At 40.1% G+C, this 18,287-nt stretch overlaps 1 protein-coding gene across 1 annotated transcript in view; it reads right to left on the reverse strand.

The window, feature by feature from the left end:
* Positions 1-17,292, reverse strand: part of pex14 (peroxisomal biogenesis factor 14) — a 45,247-nt gene extending 27,955 nt beyond the window's left edge. Inside the window, exons 1-2 of the mRNA XM_014407546.3 lie at positions 17,162-17,292; positions 15,168-15,218 (exon numbers count right to left, since the gene is read on the reverse strand). Of these exons, the coding sequence (XP_014263032.3) occupies positions 15,168-15,218; positions 17,162-17,197 (87 nt within the window). The 5' untranslated portion in view covers positions 17,198-17,292. The remainder of the gene's footprint in view (positions 1-15,167; positions 15,219-17,161) is intronic.
* Between the last annotated feature and the right edge of the window lie 995 nt (positions 17,293-18,287).

The following is an 18,287-nucleotide window of genomic DNA, read 5'->3' on the forward strand; positions in this document are numbered from 1 at the left end:
TCACAGCATGTGGTACTGGCGGAAACTAGAGATAATAAACACACTAAAATCTAATACTCCAATATTTATTACGGTAAATAACAGAGTTATATACAGGAGGCCCGCTGAGAGGTAATGACCTAACAGGGAAAGAATATGCTGAATGAGCAGTCCTTGTTTACATTCGCTTAAAATTTCAGTAGCACAATATTGACAAGAAAATTGTATCAGCGTTAACAGGCGTAAGTGTGACATCTTAGTAAGGACCGCAGCTAGCTCAGCGGCAAACTAATGAGGCAAATGTCCATTTGGTTAAAACTGTTGTGGTAGATCTTCAGGGAGAGGAAAAATGCACTTCTTAGCAGATGACATAGATGCTTTGCACAAGTTCCATCCAGACATCTCAATCAATTATAACCACATTGCACAGATTTCAGTCTTGTTATTGACTTATGGATCACCCCAGTTATAGTGTTGGGTAGCACACAACTGGGGCTTTTAGGAGGGCGGGGGTAAGATGGATAACAGTACAAGGCGCATTTGAGTAGACAGCATAAATAACTAAAACTGAAATTAGGTGAATTTCCTTCCTTGCAGGAAACTGGTAAATGATTTTTGGTGCGAAGAACAATTAGGCTTCTTTGTAATACCTCTTGTAAAGGTTCGACTCCTAATGCACCAGAGTGCTCCATGTTAAGAGCGATAATCTTTGCAAACCAGATAACCAATAAAGTGTCAGGTAAAGCCGAAAAAGAGGTGAAAACTCAATCACAGAAAGAGATAACATTAACCAACACACTTAAAGAGAGTGAACTTGATGAACGGACAAGATTACAGAAATATTATTGAGTTTGAATTGGACAAGAATTTGCACTGCACTTGTCTGAAAATTACAACTGCAATACCTTGAATTGTGAGAAATGAGGCTGCAATCCAATTATGTTCGAACTGCATGGATAGACGCCTGAGGGAATCCATGTAACCAGTTGTATATTTTTGCCCCAACTAGTAACGGCACTTAACCATAATATACCGTAAGACCCACCTATGGATATTTTACAGGAATTCAAGAGCAGGTGTGAGCATCTGGGAAATTCAGACTTTCGATCATCAGACACCAGTTTGTGGTATATCTTACAATTGATCATTTGGGCTGGTTTCTGTATTTGTAGCTAGTTTCAGTTTTAAAGTAACCAGAATTTTAACCACGAGAAATTAAAAAGAAATCTGAGAAGAGAGAAAAGATTTGTGTTTTCAGTCTGAATTATTTAGGCCAACGCAAACCACTACTTATCGAGTAATTACTGTGCAATACGGTAAAAATGCAGTTTTAGGGTTGCAAACATTCTTGGAATAAACAAGAACACTTTGATAAAAGATACCATACCAGAGTTTAAAAAAAACCAAAACTCAAGATTTTCCATCCACAGTCTCGTGGTATCACATATTCTTATCTAAAACACTTCAAACAATTCAAAAAAAAAAAGAAAAGAAAAGAAAAAGACGAAAAAAAAAGAGAGAGTGCAACATCAACTTTTTATATTTTTGAACAGGAAATGACTGGCATGTACTGAGCAACTCTTTGCTCCTTATCTGTTCTGCAAAAATATGTACACAATTTGTCTGCAACATTGAAAAGATTTGCAGGACTTGATGGAACTAGAAGCTGGGTGGGGGTGCAATTGAGGGTCTAAAAGGAAATCATTAGCAAGTATAGAATTCGGGCTCAGTGTGAATCAATTCATTCCAAATTGCCCTGGCCTGTACATTTGTGGAGAAGTGCCCCTGATATAATAACAGACTGATAGACATGAACAAAAATTGTGTTAAGCTAGTCTCAAATTTCCCCCCCAAACACACGTTTGGAGGACCAAAAGCAGGAGAAAGTGAGAGACGGCGAAAAATGAAGCTCTATATTAATTTGGTGCTTTCATGGATGATCTGCTATCAGGGGCAGCTGTCTTAAATGACTTAACCCAATACCTTTCTGATATTAGAGCCCTGCCAGAAAGGAATTAACTTTTAATGCAATTATTGTATTTCCTTTAGTTGCCTGACTGCTTGATGTGGCCAACAGTGCTTTTTAATCTTTTTAAAAGAGCAGCTTTAAATGCCCTTCTAATTGTGACAACCTTCTTGCCTTAATGTGACCTTTAGTGGAGAAAGCAAGGCCACTTGGGAACAGCTATAGGGAATTACTGACCCTGAGAGACATCAGGAAGTGAGGTGCAGAGCTGGCCATTTAGCTAACATCCACAGTTGTTCAGACACTCCAGGAGCTTCAAGGGCCCTGCTGGAGACGAATCTTTCTAACAATGACTGTACAAAAAGAACCCTTCATTTCTCACTCATTGTTGCTTGTCCCTTCATGTGCAGTGCTTTTTCAAAGAAGTTAGAACGTTACAAAATGAAATGAGAAGCAATTACCGAAACTTGTCTTCAGCATAAGCAAAATCTGATAAAGGGTTACTGGTTAAACGTGGGCATTTCTAAACTACTTTGCATCTGTTCACACGTTGCCGGGTTGGCGTTTTGTGTGTTACACTCTGAAATGTGGTCAATCTTTATTGAATTATCCTAACTTTTGAAATTTAAAGGTCAGAGTCAACATTTCAGCAGATGAAAAAGGGTCATGGAAAACTTCATTGACATTTGCGATGCAAAGGTTTAAAAATAACATGCGCTGTATCAGTGTCAGAGCCATGGGCAAGGCTACGATCATGACATCAAAAGCATATTATGCAATTTTTGTAAAAGGGGGGGTTGGTGGACGGAAATTGAGCTTTTTTTTTTTTTTCTTTTTTCAAGACCACTGCATATAGAGAACAAACTTTCCATTCAGCAGCATTTCCCTATCAAAGTTCTGACATCACAAACATGGAAAAGTTGAGTGGTTTAGTGGTGAGAAAAACCGAGGGCCGTAGTAGACTGTATTCGACAAGGCCACTGACAAAAAGGTAAAAACGCACTTAATATGATATTGTGAATAACGCTACGCTTGTCAAAGAGAAAGAAGGGGGGGGGGGGGGGGGGGAGGAAGCTGCATTGTTATTTTCGAAATACAAGCAATTTTTAGAAAAGTGTAAAACTTTCAAAACTGTGTTTAATTTGCTGGAAGTGTTTCGCTTCCTTTAAACTTTAAGTTCAGAATTGTCGTCCCCCCCCCCCCCCCAAAAAAAGAGAGAAAAAATGTTTTATTGGCTTCTTTTTTTACTGACTTGCAAAATAATTGAACTTCTTTCAAGAGCCGGTTGTACAGGGTAAAAAAAATATCCTCATTCTGCAGAACGAGCAGAATAAGAAAGTAGCTGAAGCTGCCACGTGTTTTAACGGAACATGAAGCAACAACAAAGTCATGCGCTTTGTTTATTCTTGCGAGATCTAAACATGAAGACAAACAGGTGGCACTCGGCCAATTCAAAACTAGCCTGACAGATACGCTATAAAGCCGAATCTGACATTTCTTAATGTGCAACTGTCAGTCGTGCTGCCTGGGGTTGCCTTTGCTAAACTAGTGAGACAGATGACTGTTTAGATAAGGACATCCCCAGTGGGGCTCCGAGAGCCCCAAGAGCCCTGATGACTAAAGACGTGCGACTCTGTGAGTGACACCTCACTTTCACTTACTTTGGGCAAAAATACTGCCTAGCCCTATACATTCCTTTTAATTCAGGTAAAAGGCCCAAACCATGAGTTTGAAGCTGCTCTCAGAGATGAGGGTCATCAGAGATTAACCCATGGCACTTTAGCAGTGGGGGTGCAAGAAGCGAGTCGCAGCGAAGCACAACAAACTACTTAGCTACCACAAAACATTCCAGCCCCTTCTCAGCTGCAATCCAGTAATGGATACTTCCTCAGCTCCTCGATTGGTCAAAATGTTTTCATACAATAATTTAATTCAGAAACACATTTACAAAGCAGGAGTAATCAATTTTAATTAGTTGATTTTTTTTTTCATTCGCATAAAATTTAATGTACTGCCATCGATCTCCTTTGTTCTTTAATGCAGTGGCTCTTTCCTGTAATTCGAAGCTTTTTCTTTTTTCTTTCTTACGCAGTCAGTGATGACATTGTGTGACAAGCAGCTCAGTGTGCTTTTCAGTGACCGTTTTCAAAACATGAAAATGCTCACAACGCAACTTTATCTACGCACAGCGTAGCAAAAAGAAAATGTGGTCATAATGTGGTCTGTAAATGCGTCGAGTATGAAAAATGTTCTGTTTAGAAATGACTCCGGTCAAATATACGAGAAAAACGTTTGAAATAGAATAAAAGACACTAAACTGTCAGAAACTTTCTGATCATTTCTTGCCGATTTAAAATGTATCATTAAAATGTTTTTGAAAAATCAAAAAGATAAACAAACAAAATAAACAAAAGCAGCAAGAGTTTCATGTATGGTTTAACAACAATAAACAGTAGAGTTTACAATGAAAACTTAGATGAATGGGAAGCAATAGAAAGTGGTTTGGCTGTTATAAAAACACAAACACTCTGTAGTGTTTTTATGGAACGTTTTAAAATAGCAAATTTCATAACAAAATCTACACTGAGGTTAACACAAAATGGCTAAACATTTATATTATGCCATATTTATATGGCATATATATAAGTTCAGTTCTTCGGTAAAGAGAAATGAGAGACGCAATTTGCTACGGTAACATAAAGAAGCACAGGGTCTTTTCTTAAACCTGCCACTGCTCTGTGTGTTGTCCTTCACATCATCAGGGCCTGCCGGCCTTTCACATTCAATTAGTTGATTGAGGCAAAATGCAAGCGGCACCAGCAGCAAACAACGTGAAGCTTGTGTCCAAGCGACACACCACAGAAGTTGTGTTGTGGTGTCAGGAGAAGAGCTGCTTCCGTCACAAGCAACTTACAGTGACAAGCCTATCCTCCTCTGTTCATCCAAAACTGCTCTGCTCACTGAGGAAGCACCCACCCATGGACACAAACTCATACACACGCATCCTGCAATGCATACAACTGAAGCACTACAATAGGCAAATAAAGCCGAGAGCTGCGGCGAAGATGCAGCGAGTTGGCATCAGTTTTGTGTGCAGTCCTGCTCGCCTGCCAAATTGACTAATAAAACTAAAATAGAGAGACCAGTGACAACAGAGAGAGAGAGGTATCCTTTTATTGATCAAATTATTCCTTCTTGGGTACACTGTGCCACTGGATGAGCCTATGCTCAGAAAGACAACTAGACAGATTGTGACATTCCAGTGACATTGTAATTGTGTGTCAACCCTTTTCCAGTCAATAGGCTGAATGCACTAATCATGTGTCTTGGATCAGCAATTTCATGGTCTTCAAAGGGGACCAGGAATTGGTGGCATGACCCTGCATACAGGGTTAGACCCCTCTTTCCTCAGTGAGTTCCACAGAGAGGAGAGGGGAAGGATGGTGTAAAGGGAGACGCGCCAAGGAAGGCACAGAGCCAGGAAAGATGAACATCGCCATCTACTGGCCAGGGCTGGCAGAAGTGGCATACGAGGGGTGGGGTTGGCAGTTTACCCTTGCGGCCTGTCTTTCACTGAGACCTGTCAGAAACATTTAGACACACTTGCCAAGACAATGGGCCACACATCTACCGTAGCAGACAAGTCAGGCTGAAATAAACATCGAACCAGGGAGGAAACTTAAGCCAGCAGGCCTTCGTTTGGTTTTGGAGAAAGAGAGCAGCGGCAAGAGTCTGCTCCTGATCACACTAAGTGACAAAGAAATGTGTTGGCTAATTCTCTTTTTTTCCAGAGGCATCCAACCACCGCTAAGAGTCTAACCTCGAGAGTAGGAAAACCATAAAGAGTGGGGTGCTGACAGCAAAAAACAGAACAAAACAAACAAACAAACAAACAAAAAGCAGCAATCACCAGGGCCAGAGAAGAGAAGAAGAAGAAGTACCACTTGTATTTCTTTTTTAACTCTGAGGGGAAAAAAAGACAGCTCATAAAAAAAAAAGCAATTTAGTTTAACCTTTGTAAACCAGATAACGATAGACGATGAGCGAGTTATAAAAAGTCACCGTGATAAAGCGATAAAATGTGTAACATCTGGTTTATACATGCCCCGCCTAAACGTTATCCTTCTCTTTTGAGAAGTGCACACAGAATTTTCAGGTTTTGCAACATGGCTGCCTGGTGATCTAAACTTAAGAGACTCTCATACAGCACATAAATTTATACGATTTATGTTCCTCCTTTTGATCTCAAATCAACATCTTAACACTTTATGACTACGTGACAATCAGAGGCAGTGGTCAAAGTTTAGGCATCGACACCCATCTTAGCTGAACATCGAGTCACGCGGTGACAGGAGAAAATACATGTTTTACCATGCGCCTCCAAAAGAAAGAGAGAGAGGAGACAACCCACAGTGAACCACTATAATGTCACACGAGGTGGCGTGTTACAGCAAAAGGGGCTGAGTTGGCAAGCAGCTCAGCAGCAGACGCACACCTGTTCTGACATTTTCTGTCGACCTTGACACAGAAAACGCACGACAATGCCACTCTCAGTATTTTAAAAGTACAGGCTGTTTGACGAAGCCCCTTCACTTCCCCTTTTCTCATCCCCATGATACCCAAAACCACTTTCCACACACTTTTGGAACCATGACGCAGCACGTACAGATGTGAGGGGGAACAGACAGGTAGCAGTGCCATTAAAAGAATGGAGAAAATCTACAAGGAGAGACAGGCGGAAAAAATAAATAAATAAAAAAAATCTGTGAGTGAGTGAAATTTGGAGACAACCGAAGGCCGCTGGGCGACTGTCAGAGTTGGCTGACTCTTTCCACAGGATTGCATGCCGCCAATACCTCGCTTAAAATCCCACAGTCCACAGTAAACACAATCTGGAAAGGACGGAAAGGCCTCAGCCTCGCTTCTATTTATTCCATTTCTAACGTCTCCTTGTCACCCTTTCTTTCGAAATTCATGACAGAGCTACAATGCATCCATCCATCTACTATTTTAATCAAAGAGAAAGCAAAGTGCTGCTGCCAGGAGAGCTGCACAGGAAAACAAATGCGATCTTCCTGTTAATCACTGCATTAACAAGAAGTTGACAGTCTTGAAGCACATGCTGGGGAGGGGAGCCACTCCAGGTGTTGGGTAATTGTCAGTTGTGCCATTGGCTATTTATTTATTTATTTATTTTATTTATTTATTTTTTAACTACTGTGTCAATGTCTGTTTGACTCCTGGTTTCCAGTTGCTCTCTACCTTTAAATACAGACAGAAACAAGAAGACTCTGGATGAAGGCGAAGGAGTCTACCTATTACCAGTGCCTGATGAAGTGCTTAATTTTAAAGGTTAACAAGGGAGGCCTAAAATAAAATAACATGAAAACACACACAAGCTCCTTGACTATTCTAGAAAGAAAGAAAATAATAAAATCATATTTGGTGACTTTGAGGCAAGAAAATGTTTTAGAAAAAAAAAAAAACTTACCAACACACAGCAACTTGTCAGATTTATTCACTTGGCCCTTTTATTAAAAGAAAAAAAATCTGTTTAATCTCTTTAACTGCAGGTGCAAGGATCCAGTTTCATTTTCCAACCAGAAACATTACAGTTTTTACTGGCATTACACTTCTTAGCCACACCTCTAAAGTCTAATTGGAGCGTAATATTTTCGTTCAAGTGCTCCATTTTATCTTAGTTTCTATATTCTGTCACTTTCATTTTAGCCTACAGAGTAGCATACTATCTTTTTTTTTCCAGATTTCTCAGATAAAGCCACAATCTCAGGGCGCCACACACAGAGAAACTCTGAAATCCCATTAGCATTTTGCTTTCATTATTTTTAATCAAACCCTGAAAACTGACACATATTAATTAATATCCATTACCAGTTTTTTTGCCCCCTCTCCCAGAGAAGACGTTCGGGGGGGAAAAAAGAAGCAATTAACTTAACAAAATAATCAAAAAAATTGTTACAGAAATCTCTGATAAATGTCATGTGAGGTCCCATCTAAATGTAAGAAGTGTAATACATTCTTGCTGTCATATTCCATTAAACTGCTATTACAGTCTTGATAGAACTATTAGTCACTACATTATTAATAACATTAATGTATTTACATTTTTGGTGTACAAGCCTGCTTTCATGCAATAATTTATGAAGGCGACTTCAGATATGTTATAATGTTCCCCATCGAGCCTCTTTTGTGCTTATTATTGATTGTGAAAACAGTCAAAAACTCCAAATCTAATATCCCTCTGCCCTCCCCCATACCCCTTAATGTATTGGAGTGGTCTGTTTACATTAAGGACTGGAATAAAGTGCATTTACATCTGAAGCATAAGTTCATAATTTACATTCTAACATTTATTAGAGGTGACAAACGAGCATTTGGTCCACTCGTGCTTTTCCACAATGCAGCACTCATTCAATCCATATAAATTACAGCTGGGATAGGGAGTGCAAGAGCAAATTATTTTATTATATGTATGCATGTATGACTCTATAGGGGGTTACTAAGACAAACAGGGAATTACTTGATTAGGCCAACCGTGGTTTACAAAGAAAGAAATATGAGACTGAGGGTTAGGCCAATGAAATTTTAGCATAAATGTTTGGCTCTTATTCAAATACCTAAAACACACAGACTGCTGTATTGCCGTGGTACTACACTGCACTACTGTGCATTTCATACAGGGTAGAAACAGCTCTTTTAAATATTGCCGTTCCAATAGCTTATCCTTAGTTAGCACTAATATTATTCAATTAAAAGAAACTTGCCTAAAAGGCAGTATTATATTACATAATTAGACAGGGCAGCATTTTCAGAAGTGTAGTTACAAATGCACTGAGGGGATCCCAGCATTTGAACAAATATCTAGCGCTGTAGGGGAGCTTGCCGACAAATTAACAGCTAATAACTTACTGGGAAGCAAGATAAAAAGAGAAAAAAAAAATGTTCCCCAAAGTGTCAATTACAAATAATTTTTCCTCTGATTTCTACACTTGTGAAAGCACGATATGCTAAAAGGCATTTTTAATAGTGTGCCAAAATTGCAGGATATCCATTTCTTTTTTTTTAAACGCTCTGAATTTATTAAGAAAGATAATTCAGCATCGGCAGCAGGACTGTTTAGGATGGCTCCGAAAGCATACGACTCCCATCTGAGAGCATTTAGTGGACTGATAGGAGAGACAGACAGGTGCAGGGACATGGGAAATGAAGGAGGATTCAATCAAATTCATGTTCATTAAAATCCGAGGACATCACAAAAATGAGAAAGATGCTGACAAATCAAAGGGTCTCAGTACCTGAATTACCATAGTCATTTACTTATTAAAGCCAGGATGCTTCGTGTCAATCAAGAGCCATCACATTCTCCATTTGCAGCGGAAAGCCACTGTAATTGCTTCTCATACTAATCAACACAACTTGTGTAATTATGCCTTGAAAGTGACATTGGAGGCTGAGAGCGATGTGAGCAGTCTTGACAGCAGAGACATCTCAGATTCATCAGGAGATTTCCAGCCTCGCTGCAAGGAGACAAGCCACTCTCAGACCAAGTTACTCACTCGAGCAGTTTACAACCATAAACACAAAGAAAAGATGATAAATCAAGCCGAAGTAATTACAAAGCAGAATAGAGAGTATAAAGGAAGCTCAGCTCAATAAGACCACTTTCCCAAGTATATTGAGGCAAAATGACTACGCTGTAATTAAACTGGTGTCGTATTTCTGTCATTTCTTAAGTAAACATATTGTGACAGTTCACTAAATTGTGGGAGAATAGGAAATTACAGCTCTGTTACCATGCTGTTTACATTAATATACTCGCAGAGACAAAAAACCCTACAAATAAAGTTCTAAGTATTCATTAAAGTTTATTGAATTCAGCTTAATCACAGACTTTACATATGTCTCCAAAATGAACTTTGCGTAAAACTAACTTCAACATTCCTCTGCACATTGGAAAACTATCCAAACCATATTCCCAGGCTGCATCTGTCACTAGTCACACTGCGGCCCAGCCAGGAAGGTCAGAGCGAGGTCAAATTACAGCAACAAATCAAGAGCCACGGTTATGACATTAAACTCCATCTACAAAAAAAAAGGTGCTTATTTTTGACATACAGTGGCAACAGCTGCTTCTTCATTTACTGGGAACTTTAGAGTGAATTGAAGGCCTTGCGTCGCTTTCGTCAAAAGACTGAAAACGCTATTGTCTGGGGCTGGCAATTGGGATCTAGTCCGGCTCAGCACACAAGGCAGAAGCCACAAAATAAAAATAATTTATAAAATGGGTTGGACTCATCTGTGCTCATCCCTTTCAAAGAGGTGGGTGGAACCATCACCAACATCAAAAAGGAGTCAACTGATAATTCTGGCATTCTGCAGGGGAATAAGCGTAATGATTTCATTTGCGAACAGAAACGAAGATGAGGGATTTATGGCTCATAAAAAGTTCAAACAACAGAAAAACCAAAATCTTTGTCTGTGTCATTCCTCGCTCATGACCTCCAAACTTCAGCACATGTTGAAGGCCAAGTAAGAAAATGCTCTTTTGTGGCCAGATATGAGAAAAACAAGTACATTTACTGACATAGAAAACAGAGGCTTTTACAGGAAAAGCCACCGTGATTCACCCCCTGCGTTCAACTCTAATGAGTCAAAAAGTGTGACCTGCACTTAAACAAGAAGTCACAGCCAGAAGCTGTAAACTCATTTTCCCCCCATCCAAGCCAGCAACGTCGGCAGGACCTGGAAGATGTGCTCCGAGCATGCACGATAAATCTGACGTGAAATCATAATCATAAAAGCAATTAGCTGACCCTGCGCCACTCGTCCTTGGACATGACAGTGAGAATTCATACAGAGTCCTCTAAGGAGGCTGGCTGCCGGGTTGGGCGAGGAGGGGGAAAAAGTGCAACACAGCAACAATAAAATGGAGGGCCCTTCCTGTGTCATTAACCACTGAAACAAACAGCGCATGATGCACAATGAGCGCTGTGAAACAGAGAATTGAGCCTTGATGCTTTTCAAAGGGAAAACTTCCCCGCGACCACTAAACTCGACTGTGCCGTGCAGATGTTCCTTTTGTAAAAGTGCGGGCACAGAGACAGACACAGACACAGTGCCGTACCACTTAATCCCCACCCCCACTACGCATTATATTACATCACCTTGCACTACCTTGCAGTGTGAATACAGCTTGCAGATTACATCTTAAACGAACTTATTTAGAATCACCACAAAAACACGAAGGCGGGCGCTTTCGACACCTCTTTGATCTGTGCTTTTTGCAGAGTGTGTCGCATGTTTACAGTAAGCATGACAGGATACAGAGACTATTGACTATGAGATAGCAGTTGATCGGGTCGATCGGACCTTTCTCTTTCAAGGAGTGCACTACTTTTTTAAGAAATCTCTTTTCCCCCACCTTTGGCGCACAAATCCACACAAATCCACGTACACACACCCACAGAATATCTTGCCATCACTTCCCACTCAGTAATTACACCAAGGCCGAACTAGTGGCTGCCACCTAGTGACCGTCTTCCCCAATAATCATGAAATATCTCTATGGCTCGCGCCCCCACTCGGACCATAACTCTCCTTTACTGCAGACAGCTCCAATAAAGGATTACAATTACAATTAAAGTAATGAGCAAAGAGGAAAAAAGGAAAATCTCAAAGAAGGATCCCTTGACTAACTAAATGGTAGCCTAGTTCCTTGACAGAATGGAGTTACTATAGCAGGCTCATTACTGGCTCCCATTTCTTATTCTGCCCCAATAATTAATTTGGAGCATGTTGAAACCTGGAGTTGTGGAAAAAAAATTTAAATAATAGCTTTAAGAGTGATGGATGTGAGATGAATTGAAATATGATTGTCAAATTAGAGATTCTCTTCTTGTTATTCTTTGCTTTATGGTGGCTGAAGTGTAAAAAAAAAAAAAAAATCTACTGTATGTACAGTTTTAGGTTAATTTGTAGAAATCTTCAAAAGATTTCTACACTCACTCACATACATGCATATTTAGGGTAAACTGATATTAAAAGGAGACATCTCCTTTAAACACATGTTCCATGGGAAAAGTCATTGAGGGCAAAAAATAACTGAGTCAAGACCCGAGAGTAACCTCTGACTTCCTGGTATCACCACTGTGTTACATTTGTGCTACACCCACGCACATGCGAGGAAAAAAAACCCTCAAACATATGAGCAACATCTGTCTGCCTGCAACTCACGGGACTCAGCAAAAGACCCATCAGGGAAGGGAGAGGTGAAATGAGGAGAGAACGATCCAGAGAACAACAAAAGGGGACAGCGACAGCAGTGGTTCCTTCATGTCTTTGGCCACACCAATTACTGTTGGCAGGTCCTCTGCCAGCCAGCCAGGTCCCCCACAACTTCTGCACTTAACACACTGTTCCTTTTATTCCCTCTCTGTAGCGAGATGGCTATTGCAGAGGGGCTACGGAAATTTGGAGACTGCTGAGCCAAAACAGATCACTTCAAAGCGGCTTATTTAACGCTTGCTAAATTTTTCATCACAGTCGCTTAATATCCTGGGGAAGGAGAGCTTTTGAAGTTGCTGTGAGACCGGGGATGTTCTTCTTACCGTTCTTTTCCCCCTCCCTCTGCTGTACTAAAATCCCCAAACCTAAACACATAAAACACGCCCAGTTCACACTATCTGTGTCTACATGTGCAAAGGGTACAGAAGCACCTACTGCAAACAAAAAACCACACGCTTTCATACCCACAAACAAATATGCACTTCTTAAACTGAGGTTGGATTTTTTTTTCAGTGCAAAGAGTAAAGAACGGGGTAAACGGTAACCTAAATCTGTAAGAATTGCATTTAGCGATGACACATGACCCTTTAGTTTGTAATCCGAGGTAGTGAGAGTATTTCCAAAGAGTTCCGAGTTAATCGGCTCAAAGGAAATTAAGGAGCAGGAGTTCTAATAAGAAATATACAACTTTAACTTTATTATTCAGGACAATAATTAAAAACTTAAAAAAAGAAATGTACCTTTAAAGTACACAAGTACAAAGCCAAATTCATCCTAACTGTTCTTTCATATCATATAGTTTCTAACAGGAGAAAAGAAATGTAAACATTTTAAAATATAAATGCATAAAAACTATAATGCAGCTTATTTTGGTGAAGTGACTTTTAATTTTATTCCAATAGATCTGGTTAACCTGTCAAAATATCTATATTAAGTCAATATATTTGCCAATTCCTTCCTGTATTTTCATTTGGTCAGTGGAATCTTTGCTCATTAATAGCATCGTCATGTGTGGTAAGCACAGGGTGTCACTACAGGGAGAGAGAGCACAGAGACTGGGGAAAGACTAGTAATAGACTGGCTGGGGTAATGGTCATGGCAGGGATGAGTGGGAGGGGGTGGGGATTTGAGATGGAGGTAGTCGGGGTAAGAGTGAGCAAACAGCAGTGCCAGAGGCAATAGCAGCGGCTGGCAGCGACTGGTATACCAGTCAACCATGAAACACACACTCACGCGGGCTCTCCCACCCCTTCTTCTCGCTCTAACCTGCAGGTCCAGATATCCCTGTCTGGCCTGGTATAGTGGCAGAGGCTGTGGCACCGACCCCTGAGCTGGACCCTCCTGCCACTGAGGAGGGTCCATGCCGTGCAGTGTGCCAGGGCCGGCTGATCTGGGCGAGGTGAGTCAGAACCTGTTAACATGACTGGTGTCCCCAGTCTGACATGCACATGTGCACATAGATGTTATGCAAATGTGTGTGTGTGTGTGTGTGTGTGAGTGAGAGAGAGAGAGACTGCTTTTTCTTCTTTCCTGCCCTTCCAACCCTGCCAGCACTCCCTTTCCTCTCATCCAGATAAAATCCTTTCAGACACAAATTTCAATTATTCACCTCATCCAAATAATGCCATGTGACAAGAATTATCCCTACTGTAATAATCCACTTAACTGGGAAAGAGCAGCTCATCAAAAAGAGAAAGGAGAAAAGGGGTTGGAAGTGAGGGTGGTGGTGGGACTTGTCAACCGGTCTCAAATTCCTCATAACAAGAATTTCTTCCCTTTTTTGAGGAGACAGTCTTGAAGCGCACTGGGATGATGAAATTGAAGTAAATTGAAAGAAAGCCTGGGAGAATGCTCCCACAATCAATAACCCCAGGATTAAATTAGCCTTGGCATGAAGGGATGATGGGGGGAAGATGAAGAGTGAATGGTGGTGAATGACATTGAGACATGTAGGCTGAACAATACAGCACGTCTATAACCTGCATGCTGTGCCTATACAAGGACAGTGAGTGTACCTGGGATGGATTCCATCCCACTTAGCAATTACCAAACATTCCTGGTTATAGTCATCGCTTGGGCCAAGCATGCCTTATAAACACTCTGCACATTACTGAAGAGAAAAACTGACATTTATTCTTGTTAAACACCACCTTATAACACCCTTTTGAGGGAACAACACCTTCAAGTGCCCTTTGTGTTTGCATAGGAGTCTACATGGTGAAGAAACTCCAAATGAGCAACTTTCTCGACCCATTTCTGACACAGACTAAAAGGATAAACAAAGAACAACAAAGATGTGCAGTCAAAGTTTTATGCTATGCATGATTAAAGAAACTGTGGAACCCATTGCTGCTGTTAAAATAGACCATTTTCCTCTCTAAAGACCAAGAACATAAAGTATACTCTCATTACAGCTTGGGGACATCATTGTGATGTATAAAGTGACTGTCTGCTAATTGGAAGCCTTTAATACTGGATCTCCCTGGGGAATGTGTAATACAGCCAAATAAAAGTCTTTAAATTATCAGATCTTAAGGTGGGGGGGAGAGAAAAACCATCATAATCTTCCTCAACTATGCATCACCAGATCAAGCCAAGAAATTAGATTTTCATTCTTTCAAAATCCCACGAATACTTGAGTTTTTGAAAAATCCACACTTCTGAGCACTAGTATTAAGAATCACAGCGTGTGCCATGTGAGAATATCTGAAATATTATTTCCAGCCATTATGATACCTTATTCATTGCTTTTTGTTTTCTTTACAGGAAATGTAATTTAATATTTGCATCGTTTGATCCAAGATGCTATTTCTTTCCAGCTCTCACTTACATTAGCTTCATTTAATGTTTTTGTGGTTACAGTCAATGTTTCCTTACCAATAATTCATGTAATTGAGATTAAGGAATAAATTCTTACCAGTTCTTCTCTGGGGCTACGTGCTCCCTCTTTTCCAGGCAGAAGGCCAGGCTGAGAACATAAACAAACATTTGTATTAGAGTGCCATCTAGTGGAAAACAGAAGTAATGTCGCTTTGAAGCTTGGTAACTATGGTCGCCCTTTACAAGCACAGGGTATGTAACATTGCTGGCTTTATCTGTTGAAGTGACAGTATTCGGTTATTCAGGTATGGGACACTTTTACAATACTAGGCCTCAAGGCTTCATTCAGGCATATCAACAACATTTATACAAAGTGCTTGAGCACTCTTTCACGCTTGGCACATTTCTGCAAACTGATCAGGCAACTCTTACACTTAAAAATTGCTCAGTTTATTAGGATCCCCATTAGCTAGAGACTGAACCCTGTCAGAGCCTGTGTGAAGTACAGAACACAGTGTTATCTGCTGCTAGATCCTGATCAAAACTGCCTGAATTTTGGGGATAATTTACTGTGACTGAAGTTACTTCTGTGGTGTCAGGTACATAAATGTGAGCAACTCTCGTGCATTTGAAAAGCTTTTGGATGAATTGTGCTGCTGTATGATTCTGCAGGTATGTAATAAACAGAGAAGAAAGAGTTCTAGAAACAGCTGCAAGCATCAAACTACCTACCTACCTAACTTCTTGTTAGCTTTTGTCAAAAGTTAACTACTGTCATAACTCAGAAGTTTTTTTAACCTGTTCTCATCATGGTGAAGAGTTTAGCTTCATGCTGTACTCCATAAACATTTCCCTATGTACAGTAACAGATGGGAAACTGTAGAAATTGTGAACAAGGGAAAATTCACAACACAAATAAATTGATTGTGGAAACTGAAGGGTATCCATTTCACTGTGATGTTTATGGAGCAGTGCTTGTGGTAGAATGTGGACAGATTTTGTTCTATCGGCAGGAAAATAAATAAATTTAAAAAAGGCTATTTTTCATTTCCACAAGATTGGGTAAGAAAACATTAATGACATAAATGGACTGGTTCTTATTTAGTGCTTTTGTAGCTTGCCATCACCAGTGTGTGAATGTGTTTGTGAATGGCTGGATGACTGAATGTAGTGTAAAGCACTTTGGGGTCCTTAGGGACTAAGTAAAGCGCTATACAAATACAGGCCATTTACCATTTTCTATGTGAGCACTCAAAGCACTTCATTTGCCCATTCATACAAACACTTTTTTTTCTAGGCCTTAGCACTTTCTATGGAACATTCACACACATTCTGATGAACACATTAGAAAGCAACTTGGGTTAGGAAATTGCTTAAGGATACTTGGGCAAGCACAATTGAGCAACAGTCTGTATGCCTACAATTAGTAGATGACCCTCTCTACCTCCTGAGCTACAGTTACTGTTTAGAGAATTTTAAAAACAATAAAAATGTATTTAAGGTGTTTAAGGTGTAACTAAGCATCTCTCACATATGTACATAAAAATATTTTGCATTTCTCTACAGCATATATAAACGTATATGCAAAAAGTAAAGGTGTCACTGGTGACATACATGAATAAAAACGTTCGATGACATTTGTTTTGGGGGGCTGGTGAGTTCAAAGATAACACTGTGACTGCAACCCAACAGAGACCATCAGGTTTATTTGCCTACACTGACCTTTGAGTTGCACCTACAGTTATCTGCACACAGTAAGACGAGGCTACACGCTCAGATGCAATTGTACAGCTGTACCGTTTGATGACAATGGCAAATATAGTAACTATGCCATATTATTTTCGACACAATATGGCAACTCTAAATGACGCCCCTTCCTGCCCACTTGTAAACACACTCATGTCTCAGTGACAACTTTTGCCTCGAAACCTAGCTAGCATGCTAACTAGCAGGCATGCTAATCTCTAACTTGATGAGCATTTCCAGGCACGTGATGCCAACGTTAAGACATCTAAGGCCCCGAAATATCTAAAACAGTTCACTACCGCAAATGGACATTAAAAAGAAACCGCTTTTAATGCATATAGAGACCTGTGTTATTGCCTCAGCTTGGTCGTTGGATGCCATCTTCTTCTTCTGTTCCTTCTGCCACTCTTCTTATTCTGGTATATTTCTACCACGCAACATGTTTTAGGATGCACTACTGCCTCCTGCAGGTGAGTAAGGGACACTGCAGGATAAGTCTAACTCCAAAGTATCACTCACTATTCTTACTGTCTGTTATTAAAACGCTACAATTTAAAAGCACACCAAGTTAGGTTTTAGCTTCCCCATAGCACATTCTCATGCTCACACACCTTCAGTAGATCTTATACTGAGACCTCTCCATGGTCAATGTTGATGACTGTCTTTCTTTCATTGCCAAGAAAACTTCTCTTTTGTAAATTGTTTTTATTTGTCTGTTTGTTTTGTTTTTGTCATATTAGAGCCTGTTCTACTTTTAGACTTAATGTCAGCTTCATCGTTTCCTCAGCTGAACACACCCTTTTGCCTAAAGAACAAGAAAAAAATCTATACAACAAAGCCAACAGCTTAGTCACGAGGTGTGGTAAGTCCCTACTTGTTGAAACGGATTTGCATTCAGCCACCAGATAATAGCTTAATATGTCTTTGCCCAGGGCCCCTTCAGAAACCATAATACTTAATGAATTCACAGCAAGAAGATACTATTTATTTACAGTAGTTCATAAATAATAAAAATAAATAAATAAAACTATAAAGTCATTTGCTACAGCAACCCCCTAAAGGTTAGACCCCTAAATGCTAGACTTACAGTATTAAAATGATTGTTTCAGGTGATGTAAGTGGTGCATTTTTGAACCATATAAAGCAGTCTTCTTTTCTCTCTCAACTACTCTCTTTAGGGGTTGCCACAGCGGATCATCTGCCTCCATTTCATCCCATCCTTAGCATCACTTCTGTCACACAACCCTCTGCATGTCCTCTGTCACTACATCCAAGAACCTCCTCTCTGATTCTTTTCTTTTCCTCTTGCCTGGCAGCTCCATATTCAACATCCTTTGTCCAGTATATCTACTTCTCCTCCTCTGCACATGTCCAAACCATCTCAGCCTTGCCTCTCTAACTTTGTCTTCAAACTGCTCAACTTGAGCTGTCCCTATGATCTACTCATTTCTAACTTCTAGTTTCTGATTTT

The sequence above is a fragment of the Maylandia zebra genome, linkage group LG20 (assembly GCF_041146795.1).
Source record: "Maylandia zebra isolate NMK-2024a linkage group LG20, Mzebra_GT3a, whole genome shotgun sequence".
In the NCBI taxonomy this organism is placed as follows: domain Eukaryota; kingdom Metazoa; phylum Chordata; class Actinopteri; order Cichliformes; family Cichlidae; genus Maylandia; species Maylandia zebra.